At 44.1% G+C, this 25,539-nt stretch overlaps 3 protein-coding genes and 1 pseudogene across 3 annotated transcripts; 1 reads left to right on the forward strand and 3 right to left on the reverse strand.

Moving 5' to 3' along the window:
- Nucleotides 1–227: 227 nt before the first annotated feature.
- On the reverse strand, nt 228–714 carry LOC127779002 (S-adenosylmethionine synthase 2-like; annotated as a pseudogene).
- A 7,862-nt stretch (nt 715–8,576) lies between these two features.
- Nucleotides 8,577–9,371, reverse strand: LOC127779006 (uncharacterized). Its single transcript, XM_052305656.1, has 3 exons — nt 9,204–9,371; nt 8,994–9,118; nt 8,577–8,884 (listed from the first exon to the last, which is right to left on the reverse strand). The coding sequence occupies exons 1-3, from the start codon at nt 9,291–9,293 to the stop codon at nt 8,773–8,775; spliced, it is 327 nt and encodes a 108-aa protein (XP_052161616.1). The 5' UTR covers nt 9,294–9,371; the 3' UTR covers nt 8,577–8,772.
- A 113-nt stretch (nt 9,372–9,484) lies between these two features.
- LOC127779003 (uncharacterized) lies at nt 9,485–10,458 on the forward strand. The gene is made up of 3 exons (XM_052305653.1): nt 9,485–9,677; nt 9,793–9,944; nt 10,077–10,458. Exons 1-3 carry the CDS (start codon nt 9,600–9,602, stop codon nt 10,228–10,230), a joined length of 384 nt encoding a protein of 127 aa, XP_052161613.1. The 5' UTR covers nt 9,485–9,599; the 3' UTR covers nt 10,231–10,458.
- Nucleotides 10,459–12,245: 1,787 nt separating this feature from the next.
- On the reverse strand, nt 12,246–15,885 carry LOC127779005 (uncharacterized). Its single transcript, XM_052305655.1, has 3 exons — nt 15,614–15,885; nt 12,722–12,801; nt 12,246–12,626 (listed from the first exon to the last, which is right to left on the reverse strand). Exons 1-3 carry the CDS (start codon nt 15,740–15,742, stop codon nt 12,494–12,496), a joined length of 342 nt encoding a protein of 113 aa, XP_052161615.1. The 5' UTR covers nt 15,743–15,885; the 3' UTR covers nt 12,246–12,493.
- Between the last annotated feature and the right edge of the window lie 9,654 nt (nt 15,886–25,539).

The raw sequence follows: 25,539 nt of genomic DNA on the forward strand, positions 1-25,539 counted from the left end.
ATCCGATCCAGAAAAATAATAAAATCCATGGGACCCACATGTCAGTTTCACACAGAAATAATAAAAAAGGTGGGACCCATGTGGGCCCCACATGCCATCCTCGCTGCTCCCTTCTTCTTCCCGCTATCCTCTCTCTTCTTCCCTACGATGTGGACGCGGACGGGGACAATGGCGTCGGCGTCGTTGAGGCATTCGACTGTGACCTGGGTCTTGCCGTCGGGCCTGAGCTAGGCGCAGGTGCCGTTATTGCGGACCTCGATGAGGCGGGCGCCGAGCTTGGTGGCGAGGACGTGGCTAAGGGGCATCAGCTCGGGGGTCTCGTCGGTGGCGTAGCTGAACATGTGGCCCTGGTCGCCGGCGCCGATCTCCTCGGGGCGCTTGGTGAAGTGACCGTGCACGCCCTGGGCAATGTCGGGCGACTGCTGCTCGATGTTGACGAGCACCTTGCAGCGGTCGGCGTCGAGGCCGATGTCGTCGGAGACGAAGCCGATGTTGTGGCAGGTGTCGCGGACGATCTTCTCGTAGTCGACGGTGGCCTTGGTGGTGATCTCGCCGAACACCATGACCATGATTGTCTTGGTGCAGGTCTCGCACGCCACCTTGCTCTCGGGCGAGGCACGCGTCGAGGACGGCGTCGGACACCTGGTCGCACAGCTTGTCGGGGTGACCCTCGTTCATGGACTCGGAGGTGAAGAGGAACGTCTCCGCCGCCATTTCTATCTGCCCGCTGCATCGGTTGCAACCAAGCAATCAGAAAAAAAGACTCCATTTCTGCAGATCTACTGCTGCCGACAGCTAAGTACTGACAAAATTTTGCAAATTAAAATTGGATCCACCAACGCTAGATCTAATATGTTCTCCTAATCCACCGACAGCTAAGTACCTTTTTTTTCTCCTAATCCAGAACTCCATACACGCTTTGGCTGTGAGAGGAATTGGATGTTGATTAGTTAGGGTTTAGCAGTAGGTTTTGGATTTTGGCAAGATATTTTTGCAAGTGTCGTTTATCAATTGTAATCTTTTAGGAGGTTTTCTTTCTCTGTTCTCTCCTCGTTGTATTCTCCGTGTATTCTGTTCTCCTATCCTCCATGGCCCCTGCGCTTGCATAGGTAAAGCTTGCCCTGTGTAAGATCATTTGGCTCAATATATTCAGGTGGGGATTCTCTCCCCCCCCCCCCCGGTGATTTAGTCAAAAAAAAAAAAACTCCATACACGCACAATCAAAGATTAAACAAAAAAAGAAAACAAGAATATCCGCCAACCATTTTCCCCTACCACGGCGGCGGTGGGGGGGAAGCAGGTGGGGAAGCGGTAGCTTGCCCGCCGCCGCCCATGGAGGAGGCCGCGCCTTATCTCCGCCGGCGATAGAGAGAGATGGGGGCGAGAGAAGAAGACGACGGGAGATGGGGGAGAGAGGAGGAAGAAGAGGAGGGGCTGAGGTTGACATGTGGGGCCATGTAGGTCCCACCTTTTTATTATTATTTATGTGTGTGAAACTGACGTGTGGGTCCCACATATTTTATTATTTTTCTGGATCGAATTGCCACGTAAGCGCCATGTCAGTGTCACGTCAGATGAAGACCGAGTCAAAATAGCCACGTAGGCGCCACGTCAGCCAAAACCGCCATCTAAACCGCCGAGGGACCTTATCTACACCGGTTTTGATAGTTGAGGGACCTGTTATATCTGGTTTTGGGGTTGAAGGACGAAAATCGAATTCGCTGACAAGTTAAGGGACCTTATATGAACTTATTCCGCAAAGGAAAGGGATTTGCTAACTGAACTGGCTGCCTACTGATTTATTTTTATTTGTCAGCCGAATTTGTGTCCGTTCGATTTTGTTTAAGATTCGTGCGTCCATTCACGGGCTGAAACATTTTCGCTCTCCCAAGTCCCAAAGCATGGCCAAATAAGGACGTTTGGGAGGACGTGGCACTCAACCTCGTTGCTAAGAATCGAATATTCCACGCCACACCAGCTAGACCCAAAGCCAGAAGAGGTCCTCGGAGCCAAACTTGGCTACTCGTTCTTGAAACGAAAAATGCAGGGAGAAAGCATTATAGAGGACAGAGCCTCGCGCGAGTGGCTTCGCGCAAGCGTCGGTGGTGGGGCGGTGACGAGGACGGGAGCTCGCCGGCCAACGTTGTTGCCGCTTGACCGCCCAGTCGTCCGGCGCCATCATAGCTCGAGTGGCGCCGACTACCACAAACGCTGTCGCCGCTCGACCAGCCCACCGTCGGCGCCATCTCCCAACTAAACTTCCTCCGCTGCCGCCGTTGTCGAGCTGTCACCGCCGTCGTCGGGCTGCTACCGCTGTCGTCGTGCGACCGCCGCCGCGGCCACCACCCGATGCTAGATCTGCCACCCAGCCGCCATCGCTGCCTGAGGCCGGATCTGGCCACCCCGCGTGCCACTCTGCCGGCGTCGTTGCTGCTTGGGGCCGCCGCTCCGCTCGGAAAACCGTGCCGCCGTCGTCCGTCGCGCCGTAGCTGGGTGGCTCGGCACCGCCGCTGTGCCGGATGAGGAAGGAGAGGCATAGCGGCCGGAGAAGGGGGGGGAGGCGCGCGGGTGGCCTAGGTGGGGAGCGGATTGGATAGGCCATAAGGGAGAGAGAAATAATTTTTTTATTTGTGTGAATCCTGTTTGAGGCTACATAGCACTGTGAGACTTGTGTAAGTATTCTTCTTCTTGTGTCTTTGTCCTATGTGGCAACCCCAGACTCCACAAAATGGGTGGCACACTGCTAATGCCCTAAGGCTGAATGTATAGATGGCCAAAAGGCCCGCCCGGCACGGCCCGGCCCAGGCATGGCCCACCAGCCATCGGGCCGGCACGGTCCACCAGCCATCGAGCCGTGCCGAGCCGGCTCGAAGGCGCAGGTGGCCCATCGTGCCTTTTTTAATTAAGTCTATTTTCCATCCCTCCTCCTTGGGATGTGACATATATGTAGTGAATAGGTCTATTTCCGTCCCTCAACTTTGGGCTGTGACATATACATAGTGAAAATAAGTCTATTTTCCGTCCCTCCTGTGCTGACATATATATAGCTAAAATAAGTCTATTTTACATCCCTATTTTTTCGACCATAGCATATAATATGTCTATTTTTACTCCCTATTATTTATGTGTCGGGCCTAGCCTGTGGCCTATCGTGCCGTGCCGGGCCGGCCCAACGTGCCGGTGGAGAGGCCCAGGCACGGCCCGGTGGTCAGGCCGGGCCGGCACGGGCCCAACCTCTGACGGGCCGTGCCGTGCTTAGACCGGGCCAAAACGCCGTGCCATGGGCCGGGCCGTCGGGCCTCGGGCCTTTTGGCCATTTATAGCTGAATGCCACGTCCTCCCACACCCTGAACGCCCTCTGTTCGCGCAAACGTGTCTTTCTTGCATTGCAGAGGAGACACGGGACGGGAGCAAAGTCATCGGCGGTGACGCCGCATATCCACCGCGAAGTCGGTTCCCTCGGTGGATGATTGCCCAAGCTTCATGTGTCCTCCGTCGTTTGCCTAGCAGTCATCGAGGGGCAGGGGGGCCGCTGTTGTGTTTGTTTCGGACCGTGAAGCAGCGGGGAGCAGAAGAGTATTTCGATGTGCGACGGCGAAGGGAGGATGGCTGATCTCCAGTCTGTCCGCGAATTACTCATGGTTGTTCCGGCGGCCATCAGAGAGGCTCCCATGGAGCACTTCGCGAGGGGTGCCAATGCAGTCATGGGTGTTCTCTCTCCGGCGGCAAGGCGACCAAGAGTTCTTTGTTGGCTGTCGCAGCTGGAGCTCTGATGTCTGGAGTACCAATCAACTACGGACAGCAAACCTGCTCTCAATATATATATATATATATATATATATATATATATATATATATATATATATATATATATATATATATATATTTGGAAAATCACTTCTCGATTTCTACTGTAAGCTGTTGCTTCTAAACTAGATATCTAATATCCACTACCAAAAATACATGCACCAGTTCAAAATTTCTCTCTATATCCATTTGTCCCCCAATCGAGGTGCAATAATACATGCATATTAGATGTCTATTTTTCAGATTATGCCGGTCAACTAGTTAACTATCCAATCCATATAATACAATCCGGCCTTTTTTTTCATTATCTATTTAGGTATCTAATGATTATGTGCCAAGCAATGTTTATTTAGACATATTTTTTCAGGAGCTGAGAAAGCAAAAGAATCAGTATGAGCTGAGCCCCCCTGTGTTTGAGCTGGAAGTAGTAGTATTTCTTTCTTTCCTTTCTACTATAACTGTGAACAACTTGATTTGTGTATTTTGCCTGAGCACCTTATGCATTTTTGCCTCAAACTTTTGTATCTACGCTTATATATGTCCTCAGTCTTATTTTGTTTGCAACTGCGAGGTCTGTTCGATGAAGTAAGTTCATCTTCAATCGTGAAGGTCATCTGTTTCTTGGCAGAGGAACTAGGACAGTAGTCATCGAGATTCCACTCTACTTTGTTTAACAGACATTGGTTGTCAGTTGTCATCTGAGAGCCGTGTGCTTTCCTGAATGGGGCGCTCAACAGCTTCGCCCTGCATTTCTTCTGTTATATATTGTTATTCAAGTGACTCAATTAATTTGCGTTATTCTTTTCACTAGTGGAGCTCAGAAAATCATTGAATTAGTGAGATCACCATAATTCATTTGCATAGGAAAATAGGACACATAATTTTAGTGTGCTCTGAACTCTGGATCAGTATGTTGTGCTGTGTCCACAACTCCACGCTGAATTAATCTCAATCAGTCAGGCTATGTTCAAAATCTGCTCCAAGGCTGCTAAACAGATGCGGATCCATCAAGGTTGATTCAAGCCTATGTGCAATGAAATCTAGGTTATATGAAAAGGTTACAACGGTTTAGGTTACATGAAAAGGTAAACCAAATATAGGACAGTACATGGTGAGAATTTTTGTTTTTTTTTAGTTCACTGATGGCAGGGTAGCAGCAATGCAAGATGGAAAGACTTGATTGCCTGAACTGAACCATCTGTTTTTGTAGTCAGTAAATGGTTAGCTATTTGCTGTAATCCCCTCTTGTTTCCAGCTGTCTGGCTATTCAGTTCAGTTGCTAAACATTCTTAGTACATATGATATTCTGGATACTTTCATGTAGATTCTATTCCTTGTTTTTTTTATTTTGTTTTTGTCTGTTTTTTAAACTTCTCAAAATAAGTGGTTTTGTCATATTAGTATTTTTGTATTTTGTTTTTGTCAGTTTTTTAAACTTCTCAAAATAAGTGGTTTTGTCATTTTTGTATTTTGTTTTTGTTCTTGTAAAATGGTACATATGGAAATGCTCACCCTACCTACATTTTTTATGGAGTGATCTTCTACGATTACTCTGCATTCCAATTATCTTCAACTGGATGCTTGATGGGCAATGTGTTCCTGATCCTTGCTTCCCCTCTCCCTTGAGAGTGTGTCCTCAGCATCAATAACAACATTGTAAGATTTAAAAACAATAATGGTGACCTTTGAGTGGATGCATGATAGCCATGGTTAGCGTGAGCCAGATACATATCTAATGCAGTCCATGTTAGATGAAATCTGGAGGTGGATGGAAAGGTAGTCCTGTTGTTTTTGGTATGCAATGCACATGGTAAGCTGATTGGGCTCATATGTCCGTACTTCGGGCTAGCAGATCTTTATGGATGCTACTGCCACAGCACCATCAAGTTGAAAGTGCCTGCAACAAGGTAATATTTTCATGAATAGTGGCGCAATAAAACACATAATTTTCGTCTCTTTCCATGGTGCATTATTATGCCTATCAAAGGCTAGAGGGCACATATCTTTAGTGCCTCCAATATATCAGTTCATGCAATACCCAGATTTCCTTAAATTTAACTTCTTAAAAAAGGTATCCTAACATTTGCAAATTTTCAGAGCCATTGAGTTTTGTATTGGAACAAGTGTTATATTTATAACTCATAATATTATGATATCTTAGAATTTTATTCCACTGGAAGGTACAGACCAAAATAAACTTCACATGATGCTGGCATGGACATTTGTGGACATACACATCTGGCTCATAGTGTTCCTCAAGTGATCGTCGACCATGAAGTGGCTTGAGCCACTCGGCAGCGTGGCTAAATTCGACCAAAAACAAGAGCAATAGGTTTCAGCTGGGAACAATATCGGCAGTTGATATTTGACTTGGAAACCAGTAGTGACTTAATGCTTCAGCAATAGCAACACCAGGCCAACAGGTATCTCTGGCAGTAGAGGTGAGCAGTAGTGCTGCAAAATCATGGTATATCGGTATGCTCTTATGCCTTGCACATCTTTTTAATTCTTGGAATAAGCTAATGCTTTGGCGCTTTGCTAGCTATTATGCTTCCATCAGCTCGATCTATTCCATATACATATAATATGAGCTTTTCTAAATTTTTAGCTTGCTTATTCTTTTTAAATTGAAAGGGCATACGTTATAATCAAGATATATAAACAACTGCCGAACACCTGCTTTCATTTCTAACATACAGTTGTTTGGAACTTTGGATGATGTGCAAAGGGTGTTCTAACCTTGTGGAAAGACATTGCAACTGTAGCTGGAAGCTTGGGAGAAAGGAAAAGAGAAATTCACCAATAGCGTTGCTATTGCCATTTTACTTAATCATGTTCAGGAGCTACAGTCATGTTCATTTCTAGAAAGTTGAAATCTCTTTCGCAGCTGTGTTCAAGCTAGGATGTTAAAATTTTCTTTCACTACTGTTATATTTGTTTTCTGTGCTAAAGGAGCATATAATCTTCGCTGCGTTCGATCTCTCTGTTTTGAGAGAGATTTTTGATACACAAAAAACGAAAAATTTCATTAGCACATGATTAATTAAGTATTAATAATTATAAACTTGAAAAATTGATTTATTTAAGTTTTTTAAATAACTTCTATATAGAATTTTTTTTTGCAATAAACATATCATTTAACAGTTTAAAAAACATGCTAATGGAAAACGGGAAGTTGAAATTTGAAGTTACAAGATCTTTTCTATGTTTGTTTTCTCGGTGTCACCGTCAGAAGAAAATAGGGATACAATCACACACACACATTGGTCAATGGCAACAGCATGAATAATAGTAATATATGAATAACAACAGCATGATGAACATTACATGCGATTTCTGCCAATCATATTCTCAAACACTAAAGTAACATACTACAGGTCAAGCCACAACAGAAGTAGTGCGTAACAATGCTTTCACAGCTTCACTGATATGGGAATATTGAATGCCACAACTAGAAGAACAGGAGTTGACAGATGATTCAAAAGTGAAACAGAATTAAAATCCACATGCTAATGATTTCAGTTTCCGTTCATATGATATGAAAAACAGAAACACGGTGATATCAGATAAGTAGAAATTAACATCTTCCCAAAGTAAATCAGTAATTCTTTTGCATATGCAGTCTAGCTTCTGCGACATGTTCAAGAATCTTTCAAGGGGATGAGCCACACTAATTACATCCTAAGATTGCGCTTACCAAAGCTGTTTCTAGTTCAACAAAAAAAGAACATCCTAGAGACAAAGAACGAACGCAGATGAATTCCTGCATTTAGCTCAATCAGACTATAATTACCTAATTTACATGTGGTGGCTGTGGTAAATCCTTACCTTCCACCAGCAAGAACACATCAAAATTAGCATCCTTCGGACCTTCCTAGAGACAGAAACTTAAGGGATCCCATTCTTCAATGCTGGTATGTCACCCTATTTTAGAATTCATGCATGCATGGTCACACCACTATACATTGGATATATTTAAAACACTTCATTCTATAAGCAACCTCTGGGTTAAGTGCAATGCACAGCCCTAAGTAGTAACCAACGTACTTGTGTATACACGCCATGATTGTCAAATCGTAAAGTTGAGTCAAGATACCCCTGGACCAACTTGTCGACTAGTCCACGACTAGTCAACGATTTGGTCATGCAGAAACATAGGATGTAATATATAGTCTTTACTAATTACTACTATTATACTGCACTAAGCACCGCATATGGCATAAACCATGGACTATGGAGTAGCAAGCATGACAGTAAGTCAACAAGAAATAAAACTGAAGTACTAAATAAGCGAATTAGCATGGTGAATTGGTGGTTTGATTGATACAACTAATCTAGGACTAACCACAACTAATCGCACGACTTACTATTCAGTCGAGTCATGGCCCTCTAGTCAACTAGCTTGAATGACTTTACAACTAGTATACGACTAATCACGATTAGTCAGAGCAACTTGATAACAGTGACACACACAAAACATTTTTAAATGACTAAATTGAATTATGAAGAAAGAACAATATTACAAGATGGCAACATTGATCTAATTAGTAAAGCATAAACAGAAGTACCCTAGGAATAGTTGACAACGGATCAGATGGTACATTTAGCATGTTTCAAGTTGCATAGAACAAACTAAAGGTGCACATGCCAACTTTGAGCATTTATATTCGATTACGGGAATTATCAAGGTTAAGAAGTCCCCGAATATATGATGTATATATCCTGCAAATAGGGATGAACACAAGTAGAGAAAATTAAAGCCAAAGGGGAGGATGGTTATAGAATTTCACAGCATTCATATAGGTCATAGGAAGGAGATACGAATTATTAGTGTAGTAGAAAGATACAACAGGTGGGCATATATATATTTAAAATGACATGACATGTCATTCTTGTACAGGAGATGGATCGAGGAGCGAGCAAAAAAGTTTTGCAAATAGAGGAGGTACTCTGCAGCAGTTGTAACTATGGATGGTTTGTCCGGATGACGTGCTTGTGGTATGTCCGTTCGCTAAGGTTACAACCACAGATGAATGAAACACCGATCGTCACGAGTACACGGAAAACTCGACGAGCCCTGAAAGAGAAGAGAAGAAACCTTATTTACTAATAAGAGAGAGATTAATTAAAGAAATCAATCATGCAAGAGAGGAGAGGTTGGGTTTGGGGGGGGGGGGGGGTGTTACCATGGAGGATCTTCCCCATCCGGCACAACGTTGTAGGTTTGCATCTTTGATCGCACCATCATTCTGACGATGGCATCCCAGTCTTGCTGCTGCTCATCCTGCAGCTTCTTCATCTTGGCGAGCTTCTAGTGTAAGAAACTCAAGGGGCGTAAGAGGGGATAGAATCGATCGAGCGCATCGATGGAAGAGTTAATAACCGATCGAGCTGACCTGATCTGGCGCCGGCGCGTCGTGGAGGAGGCGGCGGAAGTGGGTGGTCAGCGGCGGGCGACACAGGAGGGATCGAAGTGCAGCCGCCATGTCTCTCTCTCACACACTCTGTGCAGAGGAGAGGGGATTGGTTTGAGGTTAGGTTAGGGTTTCAAATAGATCGAAGCTTTCCTTTCCTTCTCTTATTCTCTCCTAGTACCGGGCTGGGCTGGGCTGGGCTCCTCTCCTCCCTGTACGGTTCAACTAGTATTTTCTTTCCTTTCTTTTTCTTTTCTTTTTGACAGCAAAAAAGCACTACTAGTAAATGTGAAAGGGGAACCCGAACCTAGCCGAGACTAGAGAGAGGCAGATCGATCGATCCCAAGCCCTAACTTCTCAGAGGAGAGGAGAATCTCCATGGCAGGCCTGGTACGATCCGTCGGCGAGAAGCTGCTTCGGCGCCGCTCCTCCGCCCGCCGCTTCTCCTTGGACGAGGTACGTACCCCGGCGGCGCCGGCCCCCAATTAAATCACACTGGTATCTATCCCTAGACTAAATCCAATCCATCCATGGATGGATGTAACAAGACAAGATTGGTCGTCACTCACAGGCACAGGCAGCGCTTATGAAGCTGGAGGGTCCCAAGAGGGAGGAGGTGGTGAGGATGATGCGCGATTGGGAGGCGACGCTGGACGACCACATCCTCGCCAATATCCGCAACATCCACGCTCTGCGCACCCATCAAGCTGGCTTCTTCAATTGGTACCTACCTACACTATCCATCCATCTCCATCCACAAATCATCATTTTAATTGCAATCGCTGCTCCTGTATATATTCATTCACTTTTGTATGTATGTATGTATGCTCATGATGAATCAATTTACCTTACCAGCGTGCTGAATCGTTTGGGAGTGCCAAAGGGGGGCTTAAGAGATATGTGGCTATGGCGCGCCAGCCTTACTGCCATGTTCTTCACCTCTTATGTGCTTGGCTACTGCTCGACTCATCACATCATCAACAACTATGAACAAGATCATGAGGCCTAGTCGTCTTCTTTGTTGCCTCCTTATTTCTAAACTTAATTATGCCCAGGATAAAGCCGTCTTGTGTACGTTGTAACCTGCCTCCCCTTTTGCTACCCGGATCTCTTATTTTGTGTTGTACTATGTCGTTGCTTGCTTCATCATTGCTACTGACAAACCATTTCTCTTATATACTGTATGTTTCCACCTTCTCCGTATAATTATGACCGCCTGTTTTTATCATTCATACAACTCGGTCAGGCTAATTTAGACTCAATTTTACACATGTTGGCAGGACTTCAAATTTCAGATTCTTCAGGTCACAATGACTTGCTTAATTTCAGGTTTTTCTTGTATTCGATCACTCTCCATCTTACAGGAAACAAAGCTGAACGCTTTGTTCCGTGTTTCATTTGTTTCCTTTCCGACATTACAATTCTAAGTTTCTAAAATAGGATATAATAGGGTGTAATTCTTCCAAGTAGCCAACTTTTGCCCACGGTGTCTCACCCTTAGCTATCAAGAGCAGTGTTGTGGATACGATGGGCAAGCTGTCACCTTGATATCATATGGTGTGCATTTGTCCCTAACAAAGTTTTCCATTCCATTGCCCGAATTAATCGTTCAGGATTTGTTTGTTGACCCGAACATGTAGGATACTGCATTTGATGGTTTGCCTTAGACGGAATAGAGTAACTGATTTCAACTTGTTTATGTTGTAGACTTGTAGTACTACCTCCGTGTGGAATCCATGTTATAAAACCGTTTTGGTATCTTCATTCCTCGTCTACATTTTAGCATCTCCATTCACTTGATATCTGTATATGAATTTGAATACATATATGAATCATATACAGGCCCTGTTTTGATTCCAATTTTTTTCTTCAAACTTTCAACTTTTACATCACATCAAACTTTCCTACATACACAAACTTTCAACTTTTCCGTCACATCGTTCCAATTTCTTCAAACTTCCAATTTTAGCGTGTACCTAAACACAACCACATTCATCTATTCAAAACCTTTCGCTGTTTATCTATTAAATACATTTGATGTTTTTATGCATTAAATGCGAACTAATCCTATCTATGTTTAGTGCACAACCGTGAGCGTATAACTCGCTAATATTTCGAGTTAATGGCAAAGTTAGGGATGTTCGGTATAAGAACAGTACAAGTATGTTTGTAGTTGTATATCAGTATTTAATTCTCCAAAATAAGGGCATGTATATAAGAAAATATGCTTATATATTCACTGATCAAGAGCGCACACAGGGAGTCGAGCAGCACTGCAGCATGCATCCCCTTTCGTGCTAGGATTTAACCGGCTTGTTCACTTGTGCTAGGATTTAACCGGCTTGTCCACTTGATACATCTTCAGTACTGGATCAACAATCACAGTTCATTCTTTCAATTCACTGGATCAATCTTTCAATTAACTGGATCAACATCCACAGTTCATTCTTTCAATTATTATTATACACTTTACAAGGTTCTAAAATCATTCATCAGTTTACATTCTTTCAATTATTATTATACAGTTTACAAGGTTCTAAAATCATTCATCAAATAAGACGTACTGGGTTAGTACCTACGTTACTAACTACTCCCTCCGTCAAAAAAAAAAAAAACCCTGGTTTTCGTGCCCAATGTTTGACCGTTCGTCTTATTTGAAAAAATTTAAAAGACAAGTCACGCACAAAGTATTAATCATGTTTTATTATCTAACAACAATAAAAATACGAATTATAAAAAAATTTCATATAAGACGGACAGTCAACTAAAGTTGGACACACAAAACTAGGGTTTGCCTTTTTTTTTGGACGAAGGGAGTACGTTACTAAGTCTCTAAATCAATATGGCGTGGAGGAAAACATGGATAACATGTATACTCTTATTAAGAATCAAATTATCCTTCCCAAATTCGAGATTAAGACAACCCATCGGAATCAGAAGACAAAAATTATGCCTCCCAAATTCGAGATTAAGACAACCCATCGGAATCAAATTACGAAACGGACGGAGTAGTAAAAACGTAAATTATGCTTCCCAAATAAATCACTCGTGCTGACACTTCATTGACTAGTACTCCGTACATACATAATGGAGGGTTCATACAGATGTCACGATAACAATTAATATATAGCCCTTATTCATCTAAGACAAGAGGTGCCCTTATAGTGGCAAGTTCCATGAGCGTCAGGATCCCATACAAAATCAAGTGTAACCAACATCATCTCCAAGGTGCTAAGCCGACATATTCCGACGCCCGGTGCTTCATATTTTTCCTATTCGGAAAGCAGGTAGCTTGCCGGAGTGGCTGAGAAGGCACCAACTGTGAAGCCAATAATAACGACTCCAATACTCACGTATGCCCGCTGAGCTCTACGGGCCATTGCACCCGAGAGTGCTGAATTAACGCTACATACACATGGAAAACATAGATGAAATTTAAGCTTAGAGAAAGAGACATTGAGATAGCAATATAAACTTTTTAGTACTCATACTGAGAGTACCTATCAAGAGTCTGATCCAGTGTAGCCATGTCCATTGATTTAGTACCTGTTTCCTTCAAGCGATCCAGAAGGATATCAACCTATAAATGAGAGTGAAAATATTTAGTGTTGAACATAACAATGCATGACTGAAGAACGACAATAATAAGAACTTTAGTCTGGAGTCGTTTGATAAAAAAAAACTTTAGTCCGAGTCAGAGTCATTAAGGGGGACCTACTTAAAGAAAGAACTTTAGTCCTCGAATAGTACATCTTTTGAGTGTACAACAGGAATCAAATACTAGAATCTAAGCAGCCAGGCGCAATGCGACCACAACAATACCGCCTTAAACCTCCTTTGCGAACGCCGGCAATCTTCCCTTAGACACATTTCTACTCTCTTGTCTCTTCCCAGTTCCCATCTTACCTGCTGCATACCCCCTTGCTCCTGACCAACACCAGCTAGCGTCAAGCACCATAGCAGTAATGAGTCCATCCCTAAGTTGCTGTCGCCGTTGGTGCAACTCTACTTGCACCTGGCAGGAGCGGATTCAACGTGGAGACAGGGGGGCCCTGAGTCCCCCCATGGTTGTTAAGGCGGTAAGGCAACCTGAAGCGACCCATCCACGCTTAATCTACATGATTAGCAGCGATCAGAAGAGAGAGAGAGCCTAGCAGGCCAGCCCACAAAAGCCCAATAACCTTCATACCAGCCCATGGTCAAGGAAACAACCCTAATACCCGCACCAGGTGCGTCTCTCCTCTCACAGCGCTGCCTCCGATGTCTCTTCTTCCTCACGCCTGTACATCGCTTCTTCCTCGTGCTAGCTCTGCTCCTCTATATGTGCTCCTTTCTCCCCTGATTCAGAACGAATCCAGCTATGCTTCTATTTGTATGTGCCCCTTCCCTTGGATAGATCTGGTGCTGCTCCCTTGAGTCAAAATGAATCTGGCACAGGAGAGAGAGGAAGAGAGTGGAAACCAGAGCTGAGGAGTAAGATGGCAATGGCATGGAGCAGAGAACAGTGAAAAGGGGTAGTTGCTGCTGCATTCACCTCTCTCTCTGGGTTATGGCGTTAAGCCCTTAAGGCGGAGGGACGCCTTAACCCCTCGGCACGCCCTAGCGCTATAGGGACGCCTTAACAACCATGGTCCCGCCTACCCTCTCCAGACCTATCGAGCCCCCCTAAGTGCCCCCCCCCCCCCTCCAAAATTTTGCCATGGATGATAGAGTAGGAGGTGCTCGAGCTCTCTGGATGGTTGGAGGCTGAAGAAAGCATGAAATTGGGCAGGCGAACACAGTTGGGCCAGGCTCACTTAGAAAAAGGAGTTCCCTTAGAAAATAGGCTGCAGGCCCACAGGCCACATCTAGCCCCCAGCGGCTCAGCCCAAGTGCCCAACTACCTAATTCCCCAATCTCCAGCCCCAAAGCCCTAGCAGCCAAGGCAGTGAGCTCTCCGTGCGGCGGCACAAGAGGCGAGTGGCGCGGGGGCCAGCGCAGCGGAGAGCGCGCTGGCAAGGCAGCAGGCGGAAGCACGTGGCACGGCGGCGACAGGCAGCAGGCAGAAGCACGCGGCGCGGTGGCAACAGGCAGCAGGCAAAGCGCGTGGCACCGCGAGCGCGAGCAACCGAGCAGGAGCAGCAGCACGCCAGCGGAGGTGGAGGCTGCAGGCCAGCGCCAGCGACGCCACGGGAGCGCATGAGCAAGAGGCAGGACCAGGCGAGCAGCAGGCAGCAGCTGGCCGATGGCTGCAAAATAACTAAACAAGGTATGTAATGTTTAGAATTTTATGCAAATATGCAATGCAATAGTGATTACTGATTACTTAATTGGAAGTTTGGAATGATTCAATCCATTAGCAATTTAGCACAGTTGAGAGAGTCTTTTCAGCCATGTCGCTTATAAAGATGGATTTGCGTAGCAAATTGGGGGATGAATGGCTCAATGATTTGATGATATACTACACAGAGAGAAGGAGATATTCAGAAGCATTGATAATGAAAAAAAAAAATCATAAAACGATTTGAAGAGATGAAAAAACGTCATATGTTAGTGCCTCAAAACAATTTACTGGTATATGCTATATCCTATTCTAATGCTCATAATTATTTTGAAGAACTGAAGTTCTTATTTGGTACTTATCACTAATTGTTGTCTCATACTCTCATGAAGGATAATTTGCGTCACACTTGAGAAATAATCAATTGTTTTGTGAAGTTGTGATGTTTTTCTCATTATCTCTCTGTTTCCATATGAAACTTCTTTATTAGAGTACAACGTAATATTATGGTATTGTAATATTGTACGAGACATTATGTGCTGATGCCGGTGTTCCTGGGTATGTTGAGCCCCCCCCCCCCCCCCCCCCAACAACACACACATACAAATTTTTCATTCATGGATCCACCCCTGGTTCCCGGAGCCGGAGTCTAGGCTGTACGCTGTGAGAGGTTCTATGCCTTGCTGAGATCCCTCCTCTCAAGATTTCTCTTGCTTTCTCCGCCAAACCAGACCAGATCGATCTGCAGGTATGTGCCTTCCTCTGATCTAATCCAGTTCCTTGTTTGATTCGTGTTTTTTTTCATCGATTCCCCAATTTTGAACATCCAAACACATAATATATATATAATTTTGATTACTAGTTTATAATAGTTGTATGCAGATCAAACAGAATTATTCGAATTTGAATTAAGGCAGTTAAACATCTAGAGGAATTTAGACTGGAATACAATTTCTCCAATAAAAAACCTTATAGGACATCGATCGCTTTATCAATTATTATGCTTATTATTACGAGTTAAACTACTTCACCAAAAACAAGACACACGGATACAGATACACACGGAAGAAAGATGCAAATCTAGCCCTAGCTAAAAAGGGAGAAGGGGTGGGAATTGAAGGAGGGAGCAAACCTCTTCCTTGCTAGTACTTGTTCTATGGGAAGGACTGCCGTGGAGAAGACGGCGATGAGCAGGAGAAGACTTGGACCCAGCCAACGCGGCGCGCATCATCGCCCTCCCCATCGCTGACCCAGAAGCCATTGTTGCCTCCCTCTTCCTTCCGCCTCGCGCTGCACTCTCTCCCCTCCTTTGATCCCCTCCGCGCTCGCTCGATTGTGGCGGCTAGGGTTTCCTTCCTCTTGATACTCCTTTTCTTCTCTTTCTCTCTCTTGCCTTCCGTCGTTTTTCTCCCCACGATCGGCTTCCTTTGATGGGCACCATTACGGGCCGAATATAATGGGCCATGAAAGTACAAGAAGGTCCACTTTATGGAGCAAGTTCACCGGAGGTCCCTCAACATTAACAACGAGATTTTTTTTCCCTCTACCACAAAACGAGAAATGTTCACCTCTAAACTCACTCAAACCGTACGAAGGAGGTCCCATAGCAGTATTTTGGTCCGGTTTTGCTGAGGTGACATCCTAGTCAGCAAAAAATAAAAAAAATAATATGTGGGGCCCACATATAAGTGAGAAATTGGTGTAGGCCCCACATCCACCATTTTCTCTCACTTACATGTGGACCACCCCCCATATATATATATATATATTCCCAAAAATATAGAGGGATGTGCTAAACCGCAACTTGGATACGTAATAACTAAAATGCTCCCATCACAACCGGAACCAGCTCCTCTGATGCATTCTACTTCAGAGGGACGTTCAACACACGATCTCCGTCGCTTGCGCATCGGACGGCTCCAGTCCGTCCTCCGTCCTTGGCCTAGAAACGCGAAGTACAGCCTGCTCGTTGTCTCGTTCGTTCAGCCTATTCGCAGCTGGCGGAGCTCGCGGCGCAGGCCGCAGGGGATCTCCGGCCGTCGAAGCCTGCTGTTCCTCACTGGTTGGTTCCAGCACGCCCACCATCGATTTTCCGGGCGAGTTGTGCTAGCCATCGTCCTATTGTCCAGCCGCGGTACGCGGTGCCGTCACCGGCAAGGATGGACTCATCTCGAACTTGAACTTGTTGATGCCTTGTAGAAAATCGTCTATCCTCTTGCTGAGCCACGCCAAGCCGTCGAGTACCAGCCTACCAAGCCGGCGAGTATGCGGGGTGGACGACGACGGTGATGCACTGACTGGCGACTGACATGGATGCATATTGTTAGAGAGTATTACCCGCTAGAGACGATATTTCACTCAAAGCAGCAGCCGCTGTCACCTGCAAGCAAGAATCAGGAGCCGTCCTGAGCTCACCGGGACTCTCGGTCTCCGACCATGGCAAGATGGACAAGTCCGTCCTACAAATTTGTGTTGTATCCAATACTATCCATCTCTCTCCGTTAATTAGCTCGTGATTGATTCATACGAGCAGTAGTAATGTGACCGTCATTGACTCGCTGCATTCTTTGAAGGCAGGAGCCGAAGCCGGCGAGCGGCGCGCGTTGTCGCGTGCGGTGGGCCTCCTGACGAGAAGGGCTGGCAGCAAGATCGAGGTCGAGAGGAGTTCGCCATCGTCGACGGCGGCACCGTGTACCCCGGCTGGACGACAAGTCGAGTGGCAGCTCCGACGGCTGGAGCCTCCCTGCACCGTGAGCCCCGGCGGAGCATAGGCGAACGAGCAGTCTGGACTTTGCATTTCTTTGTCAAAGGACGGAGGATGGACTAGAGCCGTCCGATGCGCAAGCGACGGAGATCGTGTGTTGAACGTCCCTCTGACGTAGAAGGATTCTACGTCAGAGGAGCACACACACAACCGTTGAGATGTTCCGCAAGAGGTAGCACGATCAAATGCTAACAGGGAGACCTTTCCATTTCTTAATTGCACAGCACTCCATTATGTCTAGACGTACAGGGGTACGGGTGGTACAGAGATGCCTATTACTTTAATGTTCTGACAAGCATGCCCGTGTTTTGTCTTGTCATTTGGCTTCTCATATTTTTGTTAGGCCTCGTTTTGTTCCCCAAATTTTTTTCCCAAAAACATCACATATAATATTTGGACACATGCTAGATAAATAAAAAAACTAATTGCACAGTTAGAGAGAAAATCGCGAGACGAATCTTTTGAACCTAATTAGTCCATGATTAGTCATAAGTGCTACAGTAACTCACATGTGCTAATAACAGATTAATTAGGCTCAACAGATTCGTCTCGCGGTTTCCAGGCGAGTTATGAAATTAGTTTTTTCATTCGTGTCCGAAAACTCCTTCCGATATCCGGTCAAAAATCCTATGTGACATCCAAAAATTTTCTTTTCACGAACTAAACAGGCTCTAAGGATGTGACCTGCTCAATACTCTACTCCCTCCGTCCCAAAAAAAGGCAAACCCTAGATTTCCGTGCCAACGTTTGACTGTTCGTTTTATATGAATTTTTTTTATAATTAGTATTTTCATTGTTGTTAGATGATAAAACATGATTAATACTTTATGCGTGACTTATCTTTTTAATTTTTTTCATAATTTTTTTAAATAAGACGGACGGTCAAACGTTGGACACGAAAACCAGGGTTTGCCTTTTTTTTTTTTTTTTTTGACGGAGGGAGTAGATGCGATCGTGTGTTTTTTTAAGTGAGCCGGGAGTAATGGGGAGAGTAGCTGCGTAGCTAATTTTTTTTCCTTGATCTAACATTCATTCTGCAAAAATAATTTTATAAATTTATTTGTATATTTGGGCGAGTGAATAATATTGCTAATTAGCTTATCTAATCGACTTTACATGTCAAGTGATATTATCCAATCTCAAGATTTGCTATTTAGCGGTAGTATATTAGTGTTAATTTAACCAGATTATATTACATTACTCTCGTAATTGTAATTAGCATGACTGAATGGTTTGGTTGGCTAGAAAGACATATATAGTCTCGCACAAGTTGGCAATTAATGGATACTAACATTGACTAACCATCATCAAATCACCAAAATCTGGGTATTTTAGTTGATGGGCCCACATGCTATTTTATTCCCAGACATTTGCTTTTCTTTAGATTATAACAATACAGATTTTATGCTGTAGCATATATCAATAGGAATATCAGTCATGTTGTTCTTTTTATTTCAATAAATCCCAAGTGACATATCATTTTGTAATTTCATTTTTTTGGACATCACTTTACAAAATGTCATTTTCACAAATGTTATACTTGGGTGGTGAGTGGATATTTATCTCGATATATTTTCTATGTAGACTATAACAAAATAAGACTTTAGAATGTAGCATATAACTGTAAAAATATCAGACATGTGATTTTTTTTAATACATGCCAAGTGATATAGCCCAGTTACGTACATTGGTGATTGACAAGTAAAAACTAAAATATTTTTTGACATGCCAATTTAATCACCAAATAGATTTATTTGATTTAATTTTTAAAAAAACTATATAGAAAAGTTCAGTCGTTTAAGACGTGCTGACGTTAAACGAAAATTTTTTTTAACCAAAGCTCACTTACGGAGTAACATTTGCAGCTAACGCAAGAGCTGATGGATCATAGATGTGTCTGTGTGTGACGTCGGGTTGACCGGTAAAAAAAATGACTAGGGCTGTGTTTAGTTGGATCCAAAGTTTAAATTTTGGTTAAAATTAAAAATGATGTGACTGAAAAATTATATGTGTATGACAGGTTGATGTGATGGAAAAAAACTGAAGTTTAGATCCAAACTTTAAAACTAAACACAGCCTAGAAAGGAGAACCTGTACCAGCGAGAGACTTTGGTGTCATGATGTGACCATATGGGCGTGGCAATCGTACTGACTTTGGAAGGGCAAAGCTGAAGCAACTTGTACCAAGCAAATGAGCACAAGCAGCCGATTTTTTTACATCTAAACACATGCAGCACCGTATTTCCAAATACAAGCACGCCAAACACACATTTAACTTTGTAGGCACTAGGCAGGATGCTCCTTGAGTGGTGATTCTATTGAACTGTTGTGAACAAACTAATTGGATGCTGAATTGATGAGTACATACGTATACGTATACACCAACAGGTTACCTCCAATTGGCTCGTTGGCTTTTGTTTCAGAAATCAAAACAACATAGTAGGTGTAACATTTTTTCTACATTTCAAATCTAATTCATCCGTAAGGATCATCAAAATTAATCATAATTTGTGCTAATTAGTAATCTTCATTTGTTTTGCATACTAGTGTTGCATATCGATCAGTTTTTACAAATCATAGTAACATATACATTTTTCAGTGTAATCTAAATATAGTAAAGCAGCTACATGATTGCTTTTGGTTGGCAAAGAAGATTTTTTTTTTTTGAAGAAGGCGAAGAAGAGAGTTATCAAGGCTGATGATTCCTGCAAGTTACTGCTAGTAACAAGGCAGCGAAAATCACATTAATCTCTTGGACATTTAGTTAAACAAACAACTCATTTGTTTTTACCAACATCAGGTCAACAGGATCGATGCGGTCACGTAGGCATGTTGCTTAGAAACAAAAATCCAAAAATTATATGCTCAAATTCATAATTAAATGGTTGCATGTGCTTAAATACCAAAAAATCGGCACAAGCAGCCTCGCCGATTCTTTTTTTTAATTTGAGCAGGATGAGAAATATAATTTTTCGTGTAAGCATCATAGAAATTAAATTAGATTAATAAGCAGGACGTTATGGTCATGTAGCGTCCTGTTGTTTTCATGCGGACGCTGCCCTTTGCCAGCGACTAATAACTTGGACGCCTGGTGTTTACTGCGTCCTTGAACGGGAACCTGGACACCGAAACATAATAGCGGCCTTGCCCGAGCAACTGCACACACGCAAGAAAGATAACGAAACGGATCTGCGCGCTGAGTTCTGGTACCCTATCGCTGTCTTTCTTCATTATCCTACAGTTCATATCCCTAATCTTCTCTCCTAATTTTCTCTTACTGGAGAACTAATGCCCAAATCTTACATTAGATTATCAGAATTCAAGTGGGGATCGCAGATTATTTGCTCTAAGGTATTTCTTTTGGTTGTTTGGAATAGATTAGACATGATCACTACCTATCAAGTAGCGGATTAGATTTGTCTATTTATCCTCCAAGGTTGCAGCGCTAGATCGAGAGTATGATTAAAAACTTTAGTGCATCAAATAACTATCATCATCAACGATGCTGCGATGCACATGTACTCCTTTGTAATATGCTCTACAACTGTAGTCCTTTGCATTGAGTATACATCACTTATACTTATAGACTGCACATATATACTAAATATTCTGGTCATGGATTTTTTTTGGAAGGGCCAAATCAAACAGAAATTGATATATAATTTATTTGCTTTACTGTTATTAGGTGCCTGCACAGACCATGATAATTGTTCTTGTATACAATGGAGGTGAAATCGTATATGGAGGAACTGGCGCAGAGTATAGCATTCCACCCAAGAGGATATGTGGCAGAGGATAAAGTTCCCGACCACACCATTTTGCCCCAAATGTAGGACAACACTCTGGGTCTGGCTCTCCCCAATTAATTGGATTGCTATGTTGATCCACCGGTCGTCCTGGACTCAACCGCGACCAACACCACTGCTGCAAAAGCACTAATGGACCAGCTATCTCTAATCGTTCTGCACCAAACCTCAATTGTCTATATAGCATGGCAAGAGTAGCAGCCCCCCAATTGTACTCCTTAGGTTTATCAAGATCCCAAAGGAATTGCAAGTACATCGTAGGCACTCCATCTCCTGATGTAAAACCAATGATCCAAGAATATCCAAAATGAATGCTCTAGTGTAATGCTCAATTTGCTCTTTTGTTGCATTATCTGGCATCTTCTTGAACTGAAATTTCTTTAAGTTGATGGAGTAGTTAGAGGGCGCCCCTAATGCGCGATCAGTCGCGCGGGCGCGCGACCACCAGATCCACTACTACTACTCGTACACTACTACTACAACTCATACACTACTACTGCTACTACTACATGTATATATATGTATATACTTTGTATATATACATATAAACTTTGTATTATTGTATATGTCAACGGGTGATGTCTCGACTACGGTATTTGGACAGTATGGGGATCGTTGGTGCTAGGATATACGCGAGACTGAGGTAAAAGAGACGTGGACGAGGATTTTTATACAGGTTCGGGCCCCTGAGTGGTCAGGTAATAACCCTACATCCTGTTGGCTGAAGCCGGTATTGCTCTTTATTCACCATAATCACACCAGTACAATATGTGGGGTAGCCTATCTAACTGTTGTCGACATGTCGGTCTGAAGGTCTGACTCGTAGTCGACAACAGGGTAGTCTTCCTCCTCGAATCCGTGCCCGGCGAGATCAGAGATAGCGCTTTCGTATCTCCTGACGGTATCCGGAGACACCGTAGGGGAACAGCCATGCCTATCCCTGAAGTCGATATCCGGCGGCGTGTCTTGGCGTATGTTGGCTTGTATGTTGTGGTTTCTGGTGGGTGTATGTTGATTGTCATGGTTCTCCCTGGTGGGTGTCTTCCATGGTCTTCTCTCATGCTAGGTCCCCCCTGTCCTCCTAGGGGGCTTGTATTTATACCCATAGGTGTCCCCTTGTCCAAGTAGAACTAGGGAAACCAATATGGATACAATTCCGAGTAGTCCTTTTCGTTTCCATGTAGAACTCTGGTTGTCTTTCCTTATCCGGAACTCCCTCCATATCCGCAGGTTGTTTCCGTATAGGACATGGTATGTGGTGGGTCCTGCCGAGATTTAGTCAACTACTATTAGGTATGTGGTATCCATAACCCTGACAGTAGCCCCCGACTTTGATGCAAATGAACGAGTTCATATTCTCAACTGCAGACTTCTGAGAAACTGTTATCGAGCTCACGTGACTGTTCTCGGTGAGTTTAGAGATAACGTTAGATTTCCTTTATCAGCCTCGTGCGGGCACCAAAAGGGTTTGTCTAAGTCGATCTCTAACGTCGACCGAGAAAGCACAGAACGTACGACTAAGTCTCCCGTCTTGCTGTAATCGAGAATTTGGATTGAAGTCAAGAAATTTTATCTCGGCGGGTACACCATTTCTTCATTCCGTATTCCTTGTCGAGATCAGCAACCGTTCTCGAGCGATCGAGAAGGCGTAGAGTCTGCGACGGAGCCTTGTCAACATTGGTCGTACTCGCCTTAGTCGATCTTGGTGTAGAACCATAGAGACATGGAGTCTTCCACAATGTCGAAAAGAATTTTCCTGAAATCAATACTCAGAAAAGAATATCAAATAGAAATAGCCCCCGAGCGAACGCTCAAAGGGTGACATGTTATAATATGTATGGTAAACTGGAAATGAATCGAATTTACCGACCAATGTTTTGTGTAAGAGTGTCTTCTCAGTTCACGACTTTGGTCAGTCGTTTGAGTTGCACTCTCCCTAGCCCCCAGCCTTGTCGTCGGAGAATCGTTCTTGGAGGAGAAGGCTCTTGGACCCTTGACCTACCTTGGTTGAATAAGCACTGATCCTAGCCCCCAGCCGTGAAGTTGGAAAAGTCAATTTCTGATTACACGGCTTGGTTAATACGCACGGCGAGAACTTTTACACGACCAGATCTTACATGGTCTTTCGTCTCTGAAGGATCCGATAAGGCCTTATCGGCTCTAGGCGTCCCCAGCCGAAGATCCCTTAGGTTCCTCGGAGGCCTTGTCAAGACGGCGTAAAAGGACAGTAGGATAGGTTTCAACGCTAGGTGTCGACTTGGTAAGGGATCTCTGGGTAAAACACTTGGCGATATTGTGTACCTGCTATCAACTTTGTTGAAATAAAGGTGGTAGGAGAGTCGCTACACCGCTGGTTGAGAACCAGGCAGTAGTCGTGACTCGACCACTTGGAGTGGAAGTGGTGGGAGGAACGCTACGTCGCTGGTTGAGAACCAGGTAGTAGTCGAGACTTGACCACTTGAAGTGGAAGTGGTGGGAGGAACGCTACGTCGCTGGTTGAGAACCAGGCAGTAGTCGTGACTCGACCACTTGAAGTGGAAGTGGTGGGAGGAACGCTACGTCGCTGGTTGAGAACCAGGCAGTAGTCGTGACTTGACCACTTGAAGTGGAAGTGGTGGGAGGAACGCTACGTCGCTGGTTGAGAACCAGGCTATAGTCGTGACTCGACCACTTGAAGCAAATGTACGAGAGATCACTACGATCAACTGGTTGAGAACCGGTGAGTAGGTGTCCCTCGATCATTTGGAGTCATGGTATGAGGACCGCTACGCTGCCGTAGTCGTTCCTTGACCATCTGAAATTAAAGTGCGAGAGATTGCTACGTACTGGTGCGAGAACCAGTGAGCGAGTAGAATTATCTCTCGAACACCAATAGAAGTTGCGTGAGAGATTACTACGTCCTGGTGCGAGAACCAGCGAGCGAGTAGAATTATCTCTCGGACACCGATGAAGGTTGCGGTGTGAGAGATTACTACGTCCTGGTGCGAGAACCAGCGAGCGAGTAGAATTATCTCTCGAACACCAATGAAGGTTGCGGTGTGAGAGATTACTACGTCCTGGTGCGAGAACCAGCGAGCGAGTAGAATTATCTCTCGAACACTGATGAAGGTGCTAGAGTTGGTTTATTACATGTGCGTCTCATGTGGCCAGCATGACTCACACACCCAACTTGTAGCATATCCGGATGTCCGTTTGCAATTATGTCGGGTGATCAAGCCGATGACGTTCGCGAGGAATTATCCGTTAACAACCTTTTCTCGAGTAGTCTAGCCATGGCCGGTGCTATGAGATAGGTCGTCGGTCTTTGTTGGTAGGTTGGGTGCGATAACTCCGCATTTGTCGAGAATGTTCTCGATAATGGAGTGTACTCGACCATAACCTACTCGAGTGCTTAGTTGTTCCTGAAAAATATTTTCTAGAAGGCAAGATATATAGCAGATAATATCGAGTATGTACTCAAAAACTGCATGGATCTTCTAGTATTATCAGGATATAACGAGCATATTAAATATCAGGCATTATGTAAACCGTAAACAAGCATGATTTATACAGAAGATAACAGAGCGAGCCCCCAGCGTTAGACCGTAGTTGGCCTAACATCGGAAGTACTCGCGCAATATATATTGTATAAAAAACAAGCTCTAGGTAAACATAATAAATCGTTGATCTGACAATACTGTATGATCTGAATGGGTACGATAAATTGCATATATAATTTTGCGTACCTGTGTAGATATATGCCGGATATATCTACGAAATTAGTAGATTAATTTAAAAACTAATCTTACTAATTACCTTTTTTTTTTGTTTGGCGATTATTGCATGTGGACAGCTACCTGGTAACTTTCCATATGCATGTATTGGTCCTGTTCCGCGAGACGTGCGCATGCATCATGCATGTCGGAGTACTGTACGAAATCCGATTCATGTCCTCAGCTCTACGTGGCAGAGTCCAAATCAAGTTGAGCTTGAGGCTTCCCATGCATCTCGGTTGTTGTCTCTCTCCGGCAACGCGCGGTGTGCCCGGACATAGGACCTCGGCCATGGCACATGGGAAAAATAGACAAATCAGGAAGCTGATTAGTGTAACAGGACGAGATTAAATCACATATGAAATGTTGGAATGACAAACCCGATATCGTGTTATACGACGACGCTCTGGTTGGGTTAGATCTCTCCATAGCCGAAGTCGTCGAGTAGCTTGTTGTCGGAGAATCCATCTTTTGAACTCATCTCGTCAAAATCCTAGAGCACCAAAATCTCCCTACCTGGCGCGCCACTGTCGACGGGTGATGTCTCGACTACGGTATTTGGACAGTATAGGGATCGTTGGTGCTAGGATATATGCGAGACTGAGGTAAAAGAGACGTGGACGAGGATTTTTATACAGGTTCGGGCCCCTGAGTGGTCAGGTAATAACCCTACATCCTGTTGGCCGAAGCCGGTATTGCTCTTTATTCACCATAATCACACCAGTACAATATGTGG

This window comes from Oryza glaberrima, chromosome 7 (assembly GCF_000147395.1).
Source record: "Oryza glaberrima chromosome 7, OglaRS2, whole genome shotgun sequence".
In the NCBI taxonomy this organism is placed as follows: Eukaryota; Viridiplantae; Streptophyta; class Magnoliopsida; order Poales; family Poaceae; genus Oryza; species Oryza glaberrima.